The 21,618-nt window shown below is 37.6% G+C and overlaps 2 protein-coding genes across 3 annotated transcripts in view; both read left to right on the forward strand.

Annotated features, from left to right (window-relative positions):
- Positions 1-2,313, forward strand: part of myo3b (myosin IIIB) — a 346,614-nt gene extending 344,301 nt beyond the window's left edge. For both annotated transcript variants that reach the window (XM_064327164.1, XM_064327165.1), the window contains exon 28: positions 1,962-2,313. The gene's annotated coding sequence lies outside the window, so the exon portion shown is untranslated. The remainder of the gene's footprint in view (positions 1-1,961) is intronic.
- A 1,870-nt stretch (positions 2,314-4,183) lies between these two features.
- On the forward strand, positions 4,184-7,447 carry sp5a (Sp5 transcription factor a). Its single transcript, XM_064327166.1, has 2 exons — positions 4,184-5,459; positions 5,888-7,447. The coding sequence occupies exons 1-2, from the start codon at positions 5,409-5,411 to the stop codon at positions 6,953-6,955; spliced, it is 1,119 nt and encodes a 372-aa protein (XP_064183236.1). The 5' UTR covers positions 4,184-5,408; the 3' UTR covers positions 6,956-7,447.
- Positions 7,448-21,618: the final 14,171 nt, after the last annotated feature.

Genomic DNA, 21,618 nt, shown 5'->3' on the forward strand with positions numbered 1-21,618 from the left:
CCTGACATGCAACTTTTCTGTTAGCCTTCTGCAAATGCAGTTTCAAATCTGGCTTCTCCCCTGATGGTCTTGGTAATGGTGTTCAAGTAGTATTAGTAAAGATAAGAATATGCTGTTTTTGAACATAATCTAATTAAGATAGAGTATTCCAGATATGAGGCCATGAAATTATGAAGAAGGCTTTGTGACAGATATGACCTGTAATGATTCACAATCACAGAAAAAATAAGACAATAAGCTTGCATTGATATTTAAAAACAGGGACTTGCATTGATATTTAAATCTAAAAAGCATACTTCTGTTTGTATTTACCAGCATACATTTAAATGAAGAATCTGCTTCTAACATCTCAGCAATCAAATGGTGTTAGTTTGGAGAACAAGTTGTTGCTGAAGCATCATCATGAAGCGCATGTTTCAGGGCATCAGGCAGATCTCACAGAGCCTGTACTGTGTCCTCTGCTGCTCTGCTCTGTAACAGAGACAAGGTCTCTTTCTTTGCTTTCTATTTCACATCCTGGCAGGGAACAAGCCTTTGATATGACAAGAGCTTTGTTCCACCCAAAGACCTATTATATAGCGAGAAGAGTCCTTTGTCCTGAGTGAGTAACAATGGCAAATAGACATTTCGAGCTCAAGAAGAGGATAAGTCTGCCCCATTTTGTGTGACCGCATCACCATACACAACCGTGAAATCGAAGAAATGCACAAATGTTATGATCCATTAATCACCAAAAAGATGCTGCATGGAGATACAGCTAAGATCAGGGATTGGTTCTGTTAAATAAAAACAAAATTCTGAAATGTATTATTCTGCCCCCTGGCTTATGCCAATGTCTGTTTATGAATATTTCCCAAAACAGTAGGACCGTACTGTTTCTGTGAGGTTTTACAGTGTATTTTTTGTATTTTTCAGTATGCTCTGCTTGATGTAGTACAATACAGTGTAGCTATGCATAAAGAATACATATTTTGCAGGATTTGACCTGCATAGTTATTAGGGCTGGAGGAAAATTCAGCCTTTAAAGGTTCAGCTGCCATGCACAGTGTGGACTGGATTAAGGTGAAATGACCTATCCACTCCATGGTTGACCCCAGGCAATTCAGCACAGTGATTGTTCTCCGATCTTAAATACGCAGTCTCGTTCAGCCTCAAAGGTACGAAGAAAAAAGAAGCCTAGAAAACTAGTATCAAGTTGCAGGAAAACATTGAAAATTAGTGAGACCAAAGTTTCAGTTCTTCTGTGTTGGGGGCTGTGAACAATGGCAGCTTTCTGCTGGAGTGTAACTTCAAAGGTCTGCAGAATGACTGCTCTGAGTTATACTTTGTTGTAGATCACTGAGGAAATTCACAGATGTTGTTCTCATACGAGACACTATTATAGCAGTTCAAGTACCCAGTAGCCTCCAGCATGTCTCTCTCTCTGTCTCTTTCTCTCTCTCTTTCTTTTTTCTCTCTCTTCCTCTCCCTCCTTCCTTGCCTCCTCTAGTGCAAGACAGATGTGGAGCCTGCACTCTCTCTTCTCTTGGCCCAAAGAATAGAATTTTAATATAAGTGGATTGAATTTTAGAAACGTATTGAAGTTTATGTTTTGTATGTTAATTGTTTTTCATTCTTAAAACACAATAAACTATTTAATGACTTGTCCCTGGAGAAGGACAATGTAATTCTATTCTTAAACCAGATTTTAAAAATTGATTTATACTTTTGTTCAGTATGACTCACATGAAATGTGACAAAAAATATATTTAGTGTGCATAGAGAATTTTCTTTTAAACAGGTTGTAAGAAGAAATGTATATTTCAGTGTCTAATTATTTTTATTTTGGCTTGTTATTTTTTTATGTTGTGAGATCACCATTTCCTTGTTGAGCCTCAGCAGATATATTCACAGACAATACTTTTTGACAATTTGTTGCTTTATGCACTTTAGTCACCTTACATTATACCCTTGTTTTACAGGTTGCGTTCTCTGAAGCCTATGTCTACCAGAAAAGGAAGAGATTTTTGAATAGGCCCACATGCCTGTTTCCAACAATAAAGGAATTCTGGTTTACATTATAGTTCGTTCATGGCTGAGATTATGCAGAAAGGTTAGTTAAGTAAAGTTAGTTTGTGAAAGGGATTATGCAGTTAATTTTGTTTAAAAACACAATGTCGCTAATAGAATTTGTGCAAAGAATTAAAAGATTATTATTTGACACAATGTGAAACATACGTAATAAAAACATTTTTTTCATTGTTGTAGAAGTGTATATTTAGGTTTTTCCTGGGAAGTCTTGTGGTAATAAATAATTTACCTGTTTAATGCAAATGTGTTCCTTTCCATTTCATGGCTGTCTATTTTCACAGTTACTGAAACTTCAGCAAAATAGATAGGATGTGTTGTGTCAGACTATGCAAATTGAATCTCAAGCATTGCTCCTATTTATATATTAACATGGCAAGGCACAGTATATAAACCAAATACTGTTCTATATTTTATGTGTCAAAAATTGACAGAATGTTATAGCTGCACAGCAGCCTTGTCCGTAAACTGGTCATTGTGTTGGATTTACTTGATGGCAAGAACTGATACTGTACCCAAAATGTGGGAAAATTATACTTTAACCAATGTAATCTCATTAGGCCAATGGTACTCAAACTCAATCCCGGGGGGCCTTGTGTATATTGGTTTTTGTTCCAACTGTAATTGCAATCCCAGAATTTTAATAACCTGTTAAATATTCTTAATTAGGTATTTTCCACATTATATCAGAAATAGCTATGCATGCCATGCCGAAAAAAATTCCCACGTTCACATTGTGTTTATTGTGCTATATTGCAAACAATTGCATAAAAAGAGGTTAATTATTTTTAACTGATAAAATTAAAGACTGAGGTAAATCAATAGGCTCATAATTGATGAAAGTGTCGACACTTGACCACTAAAGCTGACCATCTGGAAGATAATGAAGAATTCAAAGACAAAGCAAATGATAACATGCCAACCCTGCACTTTGTTAATTAGTTTGATTTTTTTTAAATGTAGGATTGAACATGGAAATGTTATAATGTGTCTGAAGAGACTAAATAATCACTGTAAAAAAGAACCTTTAGAAAAATGAACAGCTTGTTAAAATGATGGGATTGTAACTGTGGTTTGGAACAAAATCCAGTATACACAGGGGACCTCCAGAACTGAGTTTGGGAACCACTGCGTTAGCTATTACATTACATTACATTTATTTGGCAGACGCTTTTATCCAAAGCGACGTACAAAAAGTGCATTTCATGGTCATAGACAACTACTAAACACAAGTTCAGTAAGATACAATACTTAAGTTAGGCGATGCTTAAAGTGTTTGCCCGGTGCTACCCTTAACCCAACTGACAGATACTACAGAAACGTGTTCTTATTTTTCACACAGGACATACCAAATAATCTCATAGAAGCTATTTATTCATTGCAGCCTACATATAACTCCGCATGAGTCTTTCCACAATTGGAAAAAAGCTGTATCTTGTCACATGAATTATCACCTGGATGTTCTTGTGAATATATAGCCACTGCGTAATTTGTAACAGAACGTTGTTTTGGTTACAGTTGCCACTGAAATTAAAAGCAGGTACGTATTTCCACAAATAGAATTTTTCAAAATCTATTTTGAAGTTTAGTGACCGCGTAGCTCTGCAGGAATTCCCCTTCTCCCTGACTCTGTGTGGAGCCGTGGGAGAGAACTTGACACACTAATCCCTTCAAAGCAACCGGTCTCTAAAATCTGCAGCTCCAACGGCTTCAGAGGACAGCGATTGTTTCAACAGGAAAGCCAGATAAAGATCTGTGTTGGTATTTAAGACTGTAGTCGTAATACAATTGAACCTAACTATTGTTAAGAATTAGTGTTTTTTGTCAACTTTGAAGTTTTGGTTAATACTCAGAAACAATAGTTTGGAGTTTTATCAAGTGTATTATATCTTGTTAAAATTGTAGATAAGATTGTCATGTTAAAGAAGCATGCTTCGCCTGTAAAGTTTCCAACTAAATACATTTTACGTGTACGCGTGTGAATATATAGGATTCTGTTTTCCTGCAGCGTCTTAATTCGATGAGATTTAGTTGTCCAGAGGGAGGAGTGTGGTTTAGGGCTGTTCAGCAGGCGAATAATTTGAAAACTGTTTCCACTTTTTTGAAGATAGGAAGGAACTCCTCCCTCTCCAGGCTTTTGCTTTGGCGTCATGTTTTATAACAGAGCCGTCAAGTTCGAACAGTAAATATTTTTAACCGAATGTGACCTGTGACAGGTGTCCACATATAGAGCGTCTCTCAATCAAGTTTGTGGATTTACGCTTCCTTTCCGTGAGTTATGTTTGTGATATAGGAAAATAATATTTGACGATATTCAACTACTTAAATTAATCAAAAATACAAACCAAAGGAAAAATTGTTAATGTAAAATGGAACTTATTAACTTGTTCTTAAAGCTGTATTTCATTTTAAGATCTGATTTACAGCTGAATGGCTCTAATGGTGACTACAGACGGGAAAGTACACAGTCATTAGATCAAAGGCATCATTAAAAGAGTTAGCTCACAACTCGGGCTGTAACACTTAAGCAGAATAAAAAATAGTGTTAATTTGCATATTCACTCTTCCATATGCATCAGACGGTATGAGCCCAACAGGAACTGTTCCATATGTGTTTTGTTTATATATATTGACAGATGCACAAAGCCTTATAACAGTACAAAATTTACGCAGTGCGAAACGGTGAACTTCATGTTGAGTCACTTTTTATTGTTTCACCAAATACTCCTTGTTGCTTTAAATTATCCAGCAGCGAAATAGTAGATGATTTCCATAGATAACAATGTCACATTGTTGCATAAGGCTCTGCTACAAATCCTTAATTACAAAAAAGGGGATCAGATGACTAGAGCACCGAATACCGGGGTCTCCAGGCGGCATGGGGGTCTTTGATCAAGAAAATCCAATTATTTGTGTATATACATTTCCCACATAGTTATTACTTCATTAATTGTCCCGCCTTTATCTCCTCCCTTCCCATCCCCCTAATAATCAGTTCTTTTATCCAGACCAACAAACACACCATAGGAGCTTTGTGGATTCAAAGGATTTGCTTTCCCTTCTCAAAGAGCCGCTATTCTTTGATGATTGGGCAGCGGCAAACTTCAAAGTAATAAATCTTATTTCTGACTGGCTGGCGGCCCACCAAAGTCCTTATCAAATTCTAAGAAGTGATCCCTCACTCTTCAGATAGTCCAAGGATATCTGGAGAAGAAGGAGCGCAGAAGGGAGAGAAGGGAGAGACGACTACATGAAGACACTTTTGGTTATTTTACATTTCTCTGAAATTGTTTAAGTCTTTTTTTTTGTTTTTTTTTTCAAAACAAAAAAAAAAGTTGGCCATGGCAGCAGTAGCAGTACTGCGAAACGATGCACTCCAGGCTTTTCTCCAGGTTTGTACATTGCTTTTCCCAAGAATATTGCTGATAATTTCTATACGCTATGAGAGCATTTATCATCTTAATATTATATAACTGAAGGTTATTTGTTAGTTTCTTACAAAAATTAGTTTGCATTATCAATTGGACTGGTACACACTTAAACAATATGCAACCATACAAACGAACCTACTGTACATATCTAAATTCACTTCTGATATATTCTGTAGACGCATGTCCTGGCACACAGTTCTTTTTTTCAGGATAATTTTAATGTTTTGTTACCCCTGCGAACGTTACATTCATCGATACCTTTCCAACATACTTTATCGCACAAATAACTGCAATATCATTAACGATATATTCGATAATTTCATCCCTTTTTCATGTAGGCCTACACTTCGCGGTGTAGGCTACTTAATGTGACATTTCTAATCCTACAGGATCGTACTCCAAACTCCTCGCCGGAGACCAAGAATTCTCCTCTAGCACTTCTAGCGGCCACTTGTAACAGGATTGGACATTACCACGGATCAAATCCATCCGATTTTCTGCAAGTCCCATATGAGACCACCCTCGGTTCTCCTTCGCGAATTTTCCACCCTTGGAGTAACGAAGGAAACCCACAATGTGCTTTATCAACAAATTCCTCTTTGGCGCTGTCCCCCAAATCTCAGCTGTCTGCACACATTCAGTCCTCCTTTAATTCTCACCACGAACTCCCTCTGACCCCGCCAGCCGAGCCTTCATATCCGTACGACTTCTCCCCAGTGAAGATGCTACCAAGTTCCATGCAATCATTACAATCCAGCTGCCCTCCCACGTACGTGCCCGCTGTTACATACGCAACGACAGCAATTGCGCCTACAATGACAAGTTTTGTTCCTGGACACGCTGGCCTTATCCATCAGCAGCCGAGGCAGTTGTCACCAAATCCAGTAGAGGACATTCCGTGGTGGAGCCTTCAACAAGGAAATCCCGTCAATCATCCGTCATCACTTGCTTCGCATAGGTTCCCTCTCCAGAGGAGCTTAGTCCTGGGTCATTCGGAATTTGCCCAATATCAGACTCAAATAGCTGCCCTCCTTCACACGAAGTCTCCCCTTGCCACTGCCCGGAGGTGTCGGAGATGTAGGTGTCCGAATTGCCAATCTTCCAGCTCCAATGACGAGCCAGGAAAAAAGAAGCAACACGTCTGTCATATTCCCGGGTGTGGGAAAGTTTATGGAAAAACTTCCCATCTCAAAGCACATTTAAGGTGGCATTCAGGGGAGAGACCGTTCGTATGTAACTGGCTGTTTTGTGGCAAGAGCTTCACTCGGTCCGACGAACTCCAGAGGCACCTTAGGACACATACAGGAGAAAAGCGTTTTGTTTGCCCGGAGTGTTGCAAAAGGTTCATGAGGAGTGATCATCTGGCCAAACATGTCAAAACGCATCAGAACAAAAAGAGCAAACCGCACGAGAAGACTGTAGATCACGTCAAGAGAGAAGACATGAGAAACATTTAGTCGACAAAACAACCCTTACCGAAACGGTCTTGTTAGTGAATAGACTATTGTCTATATTTCTAATAACAATGTTAACAAAGTGCAAAATTGGAATATGACTTTTTTTGGAAGATCGTTCCCAATAGCTGAACAAAATCGCTCATTCCAATGACTGTCCGGAATGGACGGTGTTGCTTTTGTAAAGTGTAAATACGATTTCAAATGTCAATCTTTGTTCGCCTACCAGAGCTTTTCAAAAGTTTAATGTTTCATCAGCTGATCTCCCATGTAGCTATGTATTATGTCCAGTAAAACAAGTTTTAGAACTTGTTTTTCGATCATTGTCTTCGGTCGAAGATTAACGTTTTTGTAAATGTTATTTAAAAGCTTTTGTTGAATGAAAGTGTCCGAAACGTTTTCGCTCCATGCGGGGTATCTTAGCATGCTTTTGAAAATAAGTTATGTTGAAATGATCCAAATACTTGTGTGAAAAATAAAGAATTCATGAATTCATCTTTTTGGCAAGAGAAAGAAAAAGAGTTGCCTGTTGCAAAGTAACTTCAAGCGATTTGAAAGCAAAATGATCAACAAGGATAATTTGGCAGTCGAGTTGTGACAGAAATAGACATAGGCTATAAAACCATATAGGCTATAGGATTTCTCAAAATTGTAGCTGTTAATTGTTACTAGTTGCATACGTTTTGATGACTTACCTGCCTGGAAAAAGTTGAGACCGATGGTCCAGTGAGAGAGAGAGAGAGAGGCTGGAGGCTACCGGGTACTTGAACTGCTATAATAGTGTAGGCTTTTTTGAGGTTTGTAATGTTATAGTAGTATTCAAAGGTGTAATCGGTAATACTTAAGGTAGAGTCAGTATAAATGTAACTGTTCTTCTATCCTTCTAATTTAGCTAATTTACTCAGACAAGACGATTAAATTTAGCTTCCAACGGTTTTGACATGTCAATAGTCATTAGGCCTACCCGTTTTAATTACGTTCAAAATTTAATCGAAACCGAAGTAGAAGCAGCCCGGTTACATTAATTTGGCCTAGTTGGAAACTCATTTCTGAAGGACAGATGCCAGCTTAAAATCATGCATGATTTGATTTATTCTAAATAAAAAATAATGCATTAAATCCGAAAATTACTTTCGGAACAGATGTTTACTTACCTCGTTCAAAAACTGCCTTTTAGCAATATTTCCCACGAAGGCTGTCGAATTGGTCTTCTCTTTTGATACACGGTAGAGGACTGAATTGCTCCTGAACAAACCTGAAGTGGCAATCTTAGCAGCAGTGTACAAAAATCTATTGGCCGTTTTACAGTTATGATGCATTACATTTATACAGACTCTTCCCAATAATATTACCCCCATATCGTTTGAAATTTCGCTTGTTGTTCCGGTTTAAGCAATATCAATAAAAATGTAATTAAACATTAAAACCATGGTAGAATAATGCTTGGAATCGAGTCAAACCCGTTTTTGACGTGTACCTTTTACTTTAATATTTTAAGTGAAAAATAGAGTTGGCACCAGTCTTACAGACTATTTCAATGCTTTTGTGATTGATAAAAACAAAATTCTGAATATGTAAGATTCAGAAATAAAATTCAGAAGTGTCCAGGCTGCAGATACAATTGATTGCAGAGGACGATGTTCCACCACTGAGCGCTTGAGATGAATGTTACCAACAGCTGTGCAATGCGCGAGCAAAATTCCAATGACCGATCAAAGTAGCAGTGAACAACTTGGGTCTTTCCTGGTTGTGGACGTATTTTCACGAGGCAAATTTGGTGCACTCCTGTTTACTTAAATCGTTTGTACGCATTGTATGGACACCTGGAAAATGACAGATTACTATGTTTAGCTAACTAGACTATTTCTAGGCAACTGGAACCCTTCCTCCCTGCCGCAAATTTGATGCCTGCGGAGACATGAAGTTTGTATTAAATATGATGGACAGTTTATGGATCATCAGTTAAAATAAAACCAGACATGCATCATATAACTTAGCCCCAAAAGAGTTAATACACCCCATGAGGTTGAATTATGTCCGTTGGATATTTATAATTCAAATACACATTCCTATTTGTCACAATATCTGTAATATCTAGTAGCCTTGTGTGCCTCTTCATTTTTTCTTTACTGTTTTTGCCATGGATAGTAGGCAATAATTAATCATGCTGAAAGTCAGTCAAATTGGTCAAAGAGTAAAATATAAAATCTCCAAGTAAAAAAATTGAGTGGCATGGAGTGTGGCATGTTCATTCCAAAGGAGAAAAACATGGTCACAGATATCACTGAACTATAATACACAGATACTTTGCATAACTATAATCTTGGCTGACCAGAGTACATGTAGAATTGTGGGCAAATGTGGGACAGTGCTGCACACTCCCAGTGCCAAGGTTTCATGTTTGTCAGGAAAAAACCCAGTTTTACATTTATGGAACACACAAAGGTGTGCATACATACGTGTGTCTGTGTGCGTGTGTGTCCTTTTCATATGTCCTCCTGAGACCTGGTAGTAAAAAATATTATTACTTGTTATTGTTTGACATAATACATGTGTCTTGGATGAAAAAAAAACACATTGCAGTAAGAATATTTTCAAAAATATTGAATATTATTTAATTTATATTGAATATCACTTATGTAGGTTTTAGCATATACACCGATCAGCCTCAACATTAAAACCAGCTGCATTTTTCTGCTTTTTTCTGATTTGATATTTTATTTTCTCTGTTTGTGATCAAACAATTCACACGTGGTCAAAGTGCAGACTCAGAGCTTTTATTAAAGGGTATACTTATACATTTTGGTTTCACCATGTAGTAATTACAGCACTTTTTATACATAGTCCCCCATTTTAGTGTTTTAGACAAATTAGCATAATGTCAAATAAAAGAGTCATGTTTTGTATTTGGTTGCATATCCTTTGCATGCCATGTGAAATGGAGTTGAAGGACTGTATGACATTGCTGGTTAGGTGTAGTAGTGTCACAGAGGGGTGCTGGTCAGGACACAAGGAAGGAAATGGACAGCTGAATCTTCTTTGCAATATTTATTTAGATAACAGTGCACACCTGATCTTTGGTTATTGTCAATAGGAATTACTCATATGAATCTTGGTTTAAGGTTTGCATATATAATAGTTGCATATGTGTGTGGTCTAAACGCGAAAGAAAATAATAGAAATACTACAAACGAGTTCTCTCAAAGAGTTCACTTGTCACATTAGTGCATTACCACTTTGTTCCACAGGATGGCGATAAAGGATAAAGGAAGCTATAGGCCACTATCAGCATAGCTGAATTACAGGAGGCGAGCATAGACACACCATCATAAGGAGCTAACATACACGCAAATGGCGATAACTGAATTATTAATTGAACTGCCGGTGCACACAAAGTACAGCGTTTAAGGAATAAACAGAGATCGCTTCGGCCATAGACATATATACATAGACACCGCATTTTCCGCTTCGGCCCCTTGCTGCGATACGTCAACGTGGCCGCCATATTGGTCCAGGCAAGACGGTTTTTTTGGATAAAAAGCACTATAACGTTTACATTTCTCAACCGATGAGTCGTTTTCATATTCAAGGGTTTATGATCTACGTGGAGTACAAAAAAGTTTTATCTACAGTTACTTAGAATCTCGATAGTTAGGCTATAATCGCTGATAGACGCTCAAGAGAGGAGTGTGTATCAACGTTAGGTCTAGCCTACATGAACTGAATTACTTACGTGGTGGAAAATAATTCATTGTCATAAGGAATTGCCACAGTTAATTTTAACCTGGCAAGCTGGCTAGAAAGTAATAAACGCATTGCTAGCTAACTTGAGTAGGATTGTAAGCACCAAATAACCTTGATTGTAAGGCTAGTTTTGCTTGTTACCTACCTACCGATGTTTTCTTGCAAGTCGTGTTTTGATTTTGAACGATTTTGAACATAACCACAACAATTTTACAATTTAACATAGCTAGAAAACAAATGGTTAGCCTGTAACTATTTGGGAAATTTGGACATTTAATATGTTACATATTAAAATAATAAATCAAAACACAAATTTAATGTTGCAAGAAAACATTGGTAGCTAATTACGTTTGTAAATGATAAATGATGCTTGCAATCCTACTCATGTTAGCTAGCAAGAAAATAGCAAGAAATCAAGCTTGTTCTAATGAATGAATATTTTTTCCATTGAGTTCAACAGGAAAATTAATCAGGAGAAACAATGCTTGTAGTATCTAATGCATATCTGGCAGCAGCAGGGTGGTTTGAGGCTCATTTGATACCTTGGACCAGGGGTGCTCAATACGTCGATCGCGATCTACCAGTCGATCGCAAAGGTAGTATTGGTAGATCGCATGAGTACCATGGTGGTTGAACGTGACACTTCCCAGTTGTCTTTAGGCAACAACAAAACAAATGTGCATAATTTTTTTATTCTTCAGTCATTTCAATGTACTTTAAAACGTATTTTTCTAAGCCTAAATTTCCCACTATAATAATTCACCCGAACCGTCTGGACGTGGTAATGAGAACTGTCAGTTAGCTATGATTGACAGACCGTGCCCCGTTACCATAGCTACCCCCATGCTACGCTCTCTTTGGGAGACTGAATTTTCACAAGCTAGCTAGCTTAGTAGTATATCAAGAATCGATAGATAGCTAAGGTAAGGACGTTGACTTATATCCAATTATAATTTTTGCTATCTAGCTAGCCAAGTTAAGATAAAAGCACAACTATAACGTCCTCATAAAAGCAAACTAGCAAGCTAACGTTATCGATAACATTGCCTTATGAAAGCAAACCTCCTAGCTAGCTAACGTTGACAACATGACAACTTTCTCAACCGGTTGAAAATAGGACGATGAATTTAAAACGCATATTTCTCCAAAAATACAGAACGGACATATTTAATACTTTGCTCATTGTGTTTCTTCAATGCCTCTTGTGCAAATAGCACATAAAACCGAGAAATTGTGAAAATCACCATGGTACTCCTTTAAAAAAAATAGACGTCAGCCTATCATCCATCCCGTCACTTGATTGATATAGGGCAGCCAGTTAGATGACATCTGAATTTTTCTGACACTTAGGTCACTGCGCATGAGCAAACAACGGCGCCAAGTGCAGCAAAACTAACAAGCTAGTCAGTCCAAGTACCGTTCCACCATGACTGATGAACATTTGGAAGTGTGCTTGAGGCTGGCTGTCAGCAGCTACTGTCCGGACTATGTATCCCTGGCTGATTCAATTCAGTGCAAGTCATCAGATTAAACTCAAATAATGACAAAAAAATGTACATAGTTAATATGTACCTCAATATATTTGTAAATAAATATATGTTTTGCATTTTTGTAGTGGGTAGATCATTTTGACTTGGTCATTTTATAAGTAGCTCGCATGCTGAAAAAGTGTGAGCACCCCTGCCTTGGACCCTTGATGACTTAAAGCCATTTAGCCAACAAATGTGTTCCGTACTATATCAGCATAATTTACAGCTGAAGCTAGTCCCACCCCCCAATTCCCATAGAGATCCATTCAAATGCAAAGAGTTTTTGTATCGCTTGTATGACCGCCTGCAATAAAATATCCAGACTCCAGAAGTTATAAATAATGGTTATTTTTTAGAGAATATTACATTATCAAGGGGCGTAAAACAAGGCTGCCCTCTATCACCATACTTATTTATTATGGCAATTGAAATACTTGCAATAAAGATAAGATCAAATATTAATATCAAAGGATTAGAAATTCAAGGTTTAAATACGAAGGTCTCAATGTATGCTGATGATACAAGCTTTCTGCTGAGCCCACAACGTTCATCCCTGCAAGGTCTTACTGAAGACCAAGATCACTTTTCTAATCTATCAGGCTTAAAGCCAAACTATGACAAATGTACAATACTAAGAATTGGATCTCTGAAAGATACAAAATTTATTTTACCATGTAATCTAGCAATCAAATGGAAGAATGGATCAGTTGACATACTCGGTATTCACATCCCCAAAAATATGAATGAACTCTCGGTAATCAACTTCAACAATAAACTTACTAAAATAGATAAAAATTTGCAACCATGGAAAGGGAAACATTTGACAATCTATGGTAAGATTACCCTAATTAACTCTCTAGTTGCATCCCAGTTTACCCATCTATTTATGGCCTTACCCACTCCAGGTGAACCATTTTTTAAAATTATATGAGCAGAAAATATTTACATTTATATGGAATGATAAGCCAGATAAGGTAAACCGTATGTATATTTACAATGAATATGAATCTGGAGGTCTGAATCTGTTAAATTTAAGGGCCTTGAATCTCTCACTTAAAGCCTCCCTGATTCAGAAACTTTTTTTAAATTCAAACTGGTTTTCTAGTAGATTACTAAAGGATGCCCACCCAATGTTCCAAAGGGGATTTTTTCCCTTTCTGCAGATAAAAACTACCCATTTCTCATTGATTAATGATGATATACTTTTTAAGATGTCCTCCTTTTTGAAAGAAGCTATACAGAGCTGGCTACAATTCCAGTTTTATCCTCCAGAAAATACAGAACAAATTGTACAACAAATCATATGAATAAACTCTAATATATTGATAGATAGAAAGTTTATTTTTTTGGAAAAACATGTTTGATAATGGCATTATCTTCATAAATGATATTGTGAATAAGACAGGTAAAATTATGACTTACAAACAATTGATCAACATTTACGGAAATGTCTGCCCATTACAAAAATTCAATCAACTTATTGCGGCCCTACCACAACAATGGAAAAGAGAAATTAGAGAAGGAAACAGCCAGGAATGAGTCTGCCGGCCACATATCAAAAACTAGAATTGGTTAAAAAAAATAAGTATTATAAGTAATTTATAAGTTTTATTTAAGATCTAAAACCTTGATAGCTACCCCATACAAGATTCTGGATAGTTGGGAATATATGTTAGATCTCCCAATTCCATGGCAACAGGTGTTTAATCTGATTTATAAAACAACGATTGACTCGTCCATAAGATTTTTTAAATTAAAATTATTGTATAAGTTTTTGGCTACAATATTTGGGGTATTGAACAGTCACCCTTGTGCAGATTCTGCCAAGAAGAGACTGAGTCAGTGGGCCATTTATTTTGGTATTGTCCCTTTGTGGGCTTTTTTGGATATGGGTTCAGGGCTGGTTTTCTGGCTATAATGGTCAGTTTAAACTAGATTTACCCACAGTGCTGCTAGGAGATCTAAGAAATCATACCCAATTATAGTCAACATGATAATCTTTTGGGGAAAATATCTGGGGAGGCCTTAAGAATTGAGAGATTTAAACTGTTTGTAAAACATCACAGCACAATTGAGTGCTACATTGCACACCAAAATAGTAGATTGTTTGTATATAAGGAGAGATGGGGTGCACTGAGAGTGGCAGAAGGCTGGGAATAGGAAAGGAGGGAGAAGGAAAGAAGGAAAGAAAGAAAAAAGAAGTATATGTGTGTATATATGTATGTGTAAGTGTATGTAGGTATGTATATGCCTAAACTATTTACAAGTAAAATGGTGAATAAGTAATTAAATAACCATAGAAAATAATAATAAAGTTGTGCTCCAAAGATGGGGGTGGGGGGTTGGTATAGGGGTGAATATTTGTATGACACATAGGCTGTTTAGGAGGACTCATTATAAATGATAATGTGCAAATGTAAAAGATAATGATGTGTAGACTATGTACTCTGTTTAAAAAAATAAATAATAATTTTTTTTAAAAGGTTGTCCTCCAAAGAGGGGGGTGGTGGTGGGGGAAAAAAATAAAAAAATAAAAAATATCCAGACTATGATGATGTTGATAGGTCACAGACATCAGGAAGTCATGGCATGCGAAGGATATGCAACCAAATACAAAGCACAACTCTTTTTTTTGACACTGTGTTAATTTGTCGAAAACACTGAAATGGGGGACTACGTATAAAAAGTGCGGTAATTACTACATGGTGAAACCAAAATGTATAAGAATACCTTTAATAAAAGCTCTGAGTCTGCACTTTGACCACGTGTGAATTGTTTGATTTCAAACAGAGAAAATAAAATATTAAATCAGAAAAATGCAGGTGGTTTTCATTTTGTGGCTGATCGGTGTATATATACACTCACCGGCCACTTCATTAGGTGACAGGAGTGGCACCCGGTGTGGTCTTCTGCTGCTGTAACCCATCTGCTTCAAGGTTTGACATGGTGTGCGTTCAGAGATGCTCTTCTGCATACCTCGGTTGCAGGGGTGGACAGTAACGAAGTACATTTACTTAAGTACAGTACTTAAGTACATTTTTCGAGTATCTGTACTTTACTTGAGTATTTATTTTTTTGGAAACTTATGACTTTTACTCCACTACATTTGAAAGATAAATATTGCGCTTTTGACTCCACTACATTTCTATGAAGATTGTCGTTACTTGTTTCTTTGAAGCATAGCTTTGAAGTCAACAGTTGAATTTTTTTTATTTTCTAAAATGCGATTGGCCACACGCTGTGTTCCTCACAGGAGAAAAACCAATCACAGTAGCCTACTCCTAATACGCTGTCGGTCAAGTTCAAAGTGCTTGCTTGTTGCACCAGTGGTTGAACAGTTCAATTTGAACTTGGCGGCGGTAATTATGGCGACGGCAGAAGATAAGGATGATTCTTCGCCACCAGAGCACCCATGGCCATATCTCAAGTCCATGTTTGAGATTTGTGAAATTCAAAAAGATTCATATTTAGGGGTCCAAGCAGAGAAGCTGGTGGAACCCTATTGTATTTGTTAGGATTATTAGGGGTCCAAGCAGCGAAGCTGGTGGAACCCTATTGTATCTGTTAGGATTATTAGGGGTCAAAACAGCGAAGCTGGTGGAACCCTATTGTATTTGTTAGGATTATTATTAGGGGTCCAAGCAGCGAAGCTGGTGGAATCCTATTGTATCTGTTAGGATTATTATTATTATTATTAGGGGTCCAAGCAGCGAAGCTGGTGGAACCCTATTGTATTTGTTAGGATTATTAGGGGTCCAAGCAGCGAAGCTGGTGGAACCCTATTGTATTTGTTACGATTATTAGGGGTCCAAGCAGCGAAGCTGGTGGAACCCTATTGTTTTTGTTAGGATTATTATTAGGGGTCCACGCAGCGAAGCTGGTGGAACCCTGTTGTTTTTGTTAGGATTATTCTTATTATTTTTCTCCGCTAAAAGTGTCTGAGGTTCAGCAACCATAAGTCCTAGAGCAACCAAATTTGGCAGGTGGGTTCCTATTGCCCCCCACTACTCAGGCACCTGATGGTGGCGCTATAACAAAGGGTCATGCGTAAAAGGCCATAACTCCCACACCATAAGTTAGATCAACACAAAACTTCATTGACCTATGCATCTGAACGTGCTCTACAACTTTGCCATTGGCCCCACCTATGTCCGCCATATTGTTTGCCCGCCATTTAGACTTTTTAGTTGGGGCGTGGAAGTTTTCTCCGCTAAAATGTCTGAGGCTCAGCAACCATAAGTGGCAGACCAACCAAATTTGGTAGGTGGGTTCCTATGGCCCCCCACTACTCAGTCACTACAAATCACCTATGTCGGCCAGATGGTGGCGCTATAATAAAGGGTCATACTTTAAAAGGCCATAACTCCTACACCATAAGTTAGATCAACACAAAACTTCATCGACCGATGCATCTGAATGTGCTCTACAACTTTGCTTTTGGGAGCACCTATGTCCGCCATATTGTTTGCCCGCCATTTGGACTTTTTTATTAGTTGGGGTGCGGAAGAGTTGGAGCTTCAAATCTAAGTGTTACGACATCTAGTAAACTTCTTTACGGCAAGCCACATCCATGGCGACGCAAGTAATCCGACACCGCAGGGTCTAGTTCTTATCAGTGAAGGGAGGGTCTGAACGTCGGGGAAGCAATGGAAGACAGTGCCACCCAGAGTGCATGCTAGGCTACCAAAAGTTTGTTAGTAAAAGCTTTTTGAGAGGATGAATAATTACTTTTCTTTGGCATGGATCCGTTTGAAGACAGTATCAGGTGAGTTTGTTTAGTCTTTGAATCTGTCATTATGCTGAGAAATAGCTAAACCATTTTATTTATAGGTTCTGAGTTTCTGTGCAAACGCGCTAAAACACGCTGGTATAATGAAACAATGACGGTAATACATATATAGTCTGCTTTGTTTCGTTGCTACCATAACATAACAGACTATCTTGTGTCTACAGCTGCAGTTTCTCGCTGCAATTACTAATATTGAATATGAACAAAAGACGCAATTTATGCTGTACTCTACCAATGTCTAAATAAATAATACGGTACTCTGAGCATAGGAAGCAGTTAGCATGGATGGCGAGTTGATATTTCATTTTTTGCTACTAAAAGTTTGTTAGTAAAAGCTTTGAGAGGATGAATCATTACTTTTCTTTGGCATGGATCCATTTGAAGACAATATCGGGTGAGTTCGTTTAGTCTTTAAATCCGTCATTATGCTGAGAGAAATCGTATTCTCAATTTAATCTCTAAATTGACTGTAAGCTTAGGGTTGTAACTAGTTAGCTGTTTCGTAGGTGACTTAGTTAATGCACTCGTCTTAACTATTGCTTGTATTTTTGCATAGACTGCGTTGTTGCTGTTCTTGTTTGTGTTAGTGTTAATCAGTTTAACCTACAGGCTCCAAGTTGAACTATGCGGTTGTTCCCTGCACTTGGAACGGTACTTCTCTCTAGGGTTTTCGACACACTTGTTCCTGATTATGATTATACACTTTGTTGCACATCGCTCTGGATAAGAGCGTCTGCCAAATGCCTGTAATGTAATGTTATGTAATATTCCATAGCAACAAGATAAACCCGACATTGGCCCTAAAATATGCCAATACAGCAGTGCAAACGCTGCTCATTGAATAACGAAATAAACGAGACAATTTTTTTAAATTATACCATGTCATTCTACAGTCAATATCTGGGACTAAACATTGAATAAATATACAATCTTACCATTGGTTTTACACGTAGATGTCCCTTTTGCGAATGAGTGGTCATATATTTTCTTGGACAATCCGTTTGTGAAATATACGCGCATTAGTGACGCCTGGGTCGGCTATCTTCAAAAATGGCTGTGCGTAATACCACACCTGTTGCTTACGGCGTTGTCGCCCTTTTTAGTGCAATTTGGCTTGATTGACTATTCATTTATTCAGTAGTTGAGAGTATAAGCTTTCTAACGATGTATAACATGTCTGATTTTGCTTTTGGAATACGTTTTATAGGTCAGCGTAACCGAAAATTTTCTCATCTGCCAATGTCTAAATAAATAAAACGGTAGGCTGCTCTGCGCGCAGCGCACAGGTCGCGAGTTGATATTTCGTCTTTTGTTTCATTTTTTCTCAATGCCGTATTTATTATTTGAAATGCGTATTTATGTGTTATTATTCTATCTGTCTCTGAGGCGCTCTGAAATGTGCATTCTCTGCTAACCAGAGCAATGGATTGGAATATGTGTCTGACGTACTGTTGCACGCTATACCGAAACTTCAGCACTTTTTCGGTACTTAAAAATTTTTTTTAAAAGAAACGGTTCGCTATTAGAATTTTCCGACGTTTGGTAGTTTTGTGTCAAATGTAAAAGCCAGGGAAATGTGTCTCCCGCATTACTGATTGAGAGGATGAAAAGTGTAATTTGTCAGAATCTTCGCTAGATGGCAGTAGCAACTAAGGTTGCCAAGTGAGGTGACTTGCGCTTGTGCACTCAGCTCCTTGATACAGCGCAAGCTTTGACTCAGTTCACTTCAGTAGCAATAGGTGTTCCAATTTGGAAATATTTTATTATAGATAGATGCTGTATTGTTATTAAAGTATGCTGTTTTTAAATCTATTTAAAGGTGAAATACCTGTTTTAAAGATTATTTAGTTTACAACTGTTTAATTTTTGAAATATATTTAACATATTTTTCTATTGTTCAGTGTTGTAACACTATAGGCCTATGCATATTAATATGTTGAAGAGGCTTCAACTTAAAGGTTGTTAATGAACCAGGTCGTTAATAAACCATGAATTCGAAAATGAGGTCAACCCTTGTGGACATTACGTTTCTGATCTATTAAGGTAATTTCAGTATCGTTAGGTACCGAGTATCGAATTAGCATGGTTTAAGTTTCAAGTATCATTTAAGTATTGAGTATCGTGATACTAAACCTGGTATCAGTATCAAAGTCAAATTTTGGTATCGTGACAACACTAGTGTGACGCCTTTTTTAGTTGCGGCGCAGAAACACTGCAGCTGTGCATACACGCCGGGCCATCTAAGTGTTACGACATGCCATCTAAGTGTTACGACATAGTAAAGGCCTTTACGGGAAGCGGCCAGGACACATCCATGGCGACGCAATTAAGTCGTCTTAGCACAAATTTGGCCATAAGTCATCAATATTTTACTACGTCAGACACATATTCCAATCCATTGCTCATCATGATATTCAGTAGATATGTTGGGTGAAGGTATATGATCATGAGGACAAAGCCATTTTAAAATCGCTCCATAGGGGGCATGATAGTGCCAATGCTTGGACCCCTCCCAACGTCGCTTGCGGCTTTATTGTTTTATATGTTTGCTCTGCTTACCACGCACGAACTAGCCTACATCGCTGCATTCAAAAACTCACCGTCCAACCTGAAAAAGCATGTCGACGTTAGCCCATCTGCTAATTATGAAGTTGTCTGAGCTTGTAGTGGTTGCAGTTTTTATGCTAGGATTGGTCAGATGAAATTTTATGGAATTTGAGCGAAGGGTCATCCAACTGTTTCACATTTCAGGCAATGCTATCTATCACCAGGGGTTAAATTAGGGGTGGACGCGGGTGGAAGGCGTCCACCCACCTTTGGTAAATAAATAAATCATTTTGACCGGCAGTTTTACAAATAGCTATGACAATCCAGTCCATTTAGGCTCCAGTCCATGTGTTCACTCTAGCCAGTTACTCGCTCAACCAATCAAAAATCCGATTATATATATATATATATTCCGTCATTTATATAGACAGCACGGAAAGAAAAATAGCGTTGATTGTCTTGATTGATTGGAAGCGGACGGAGTAGATAGTTTCATTAACATGTAATTTCATCTATGCAACACTTTAAAGAGAGGTGAATAAAAGCCCCCACGAACATCAGCTATTATTAACGGCAACTTTGATTGCTTAAGCAAAATCAGCAGGTTGCTGGTCAGCAGCTAAGCTAGGATTGAATATTTCCCACATAGGCTACATAACGTTTTATTCAGCGGCGACTGGTGAGTTGAAAATTGGTGGGGCGCAAAACTTTACTTTAAACTAATCATTGATTTCAACCTGTTTTCATTAGTAATTCTCCTTTATAATCAAGTGTGCCAACGATCGGATTAATCAAATGACAAGTAGCCTAACAGCATCTTCATACCTTGTTAGGGGGATTAAATCATAAATTCAATTTATCCGTTAAAAATCCGTTTTAATCACCAGGTAGTCTACGCTTAACAAATAAAATACACCAGTCTGTAATCTACTATGTTAGCTCTCAGAATAACCAGCAAAAACAAAACCTGCACTTCAATTGTGTTTACAATCTAGCCTACGCTTTGCAGATATTTGCCATGAATACGAGTACGGAGAAGTGTATCCGCAAATAATGTTGATTAAAATTGTGCACAATTTCGTACTGCAAATGAAAATAAATGTAGGCAATACGGCCTAGGCAAAAACTGCCTATTTGGGGAGAGCTGACTATATATGATGGTATTGAGTAGCCTATTTGTGGATTAATTGTATTGATACTCAAGGAAAATCAGGGGACGATTCCGCCACTGCTTAGTGATTAAAACAGATTTTTCTAAATCGCATTTATCATTTAATCTCCCTAACACAATGCGAAGAAGCTGTGTCCCTTTCCATTTGATTAGATGTTTGCATGCTTGTTAATCACTGAAAATTAATTAAAACAGTTTGAGATCAATGATTAGTTTAAAGGAAAGTTTTGCGCCTCACCAGTTTAAGAAAGATGGATAAAAGAGGAAAAAGTGAGGACAAGAGGATGACCGATTATTTTCATGGGTAAAATTTTTTTTTAGCATTAATGACACTCAATAAACTTGAAATATATTATGTAAAAGCTTGCATCAATCGTATACATTCTTTTTAAAATCTTGTTTTCCTTAATTAGGCTACAATTATGTGCACAATACATTAAAGATACAACTATTTTGAGCTGAGACATTAATTGGTTTGTACCTTTTTTCACCCACCTCCCACCGGATCTCAGGGTCCACCCACCTCCCAAATCCCAATTTAACTCGTCTATCATGTGTTGCTATCTAATAACAGTAAAAATGCATCTGTAAATGAGCTTCTGTAAATGCATCGTAGAAACAATACAACAGTATTGTAACAAAATGTACTTTTGAATACTTAAGTATTTTTAAAAGCAAGCATTCCAGTACTTTAACTCAAGTAAAAATTTTACTGAACAACTTTCACTTGTAGTGGAGTAATATTTGACATGGGATATCTAGCCTATACTTTGACTCAAGTAATGGAGTTGTGTACTTTGTCCACCACTGCTCGGTTGTAACGAGTGGTTATTTGAGTTACTGGTGCCTTTCAATCAGCTCGAACCAGTATGGCTATTCTCTTCTG

This window comes from Anguilla rostrata, chromosome 3 (genome assembly GCF_018555375.3).
Source record: "Anguilla rostrata isolate EN2019 chromosome 3, ASM1855537v3, whole genome shotgun sequence".
NCBI classification, from domain to species: domain Eukaryota; kingdom Metazoa; phylum Chordata; class Actinopteri; order Anguilliformes; family Anguillidae; genus Anguilla; species Anguilla rostrata.

Bases quoted from the DNA above. Each gene is read 5' to 3' on its own strand.
- sp5a (XM_064327166.1), top strand. From the start codon at position 5,409: ATGGCAGCAGTAGCAGTACTGCGAAACGATGCACTCCAGGCTTTTCTC. The intron at 5,460-5,887 runs GTTTGTACATTG...CTAATCCTACAG, and splicing joins CACTCCAGGCTTTTCTCCAG to GATCGTACTCCAAACTCCTC.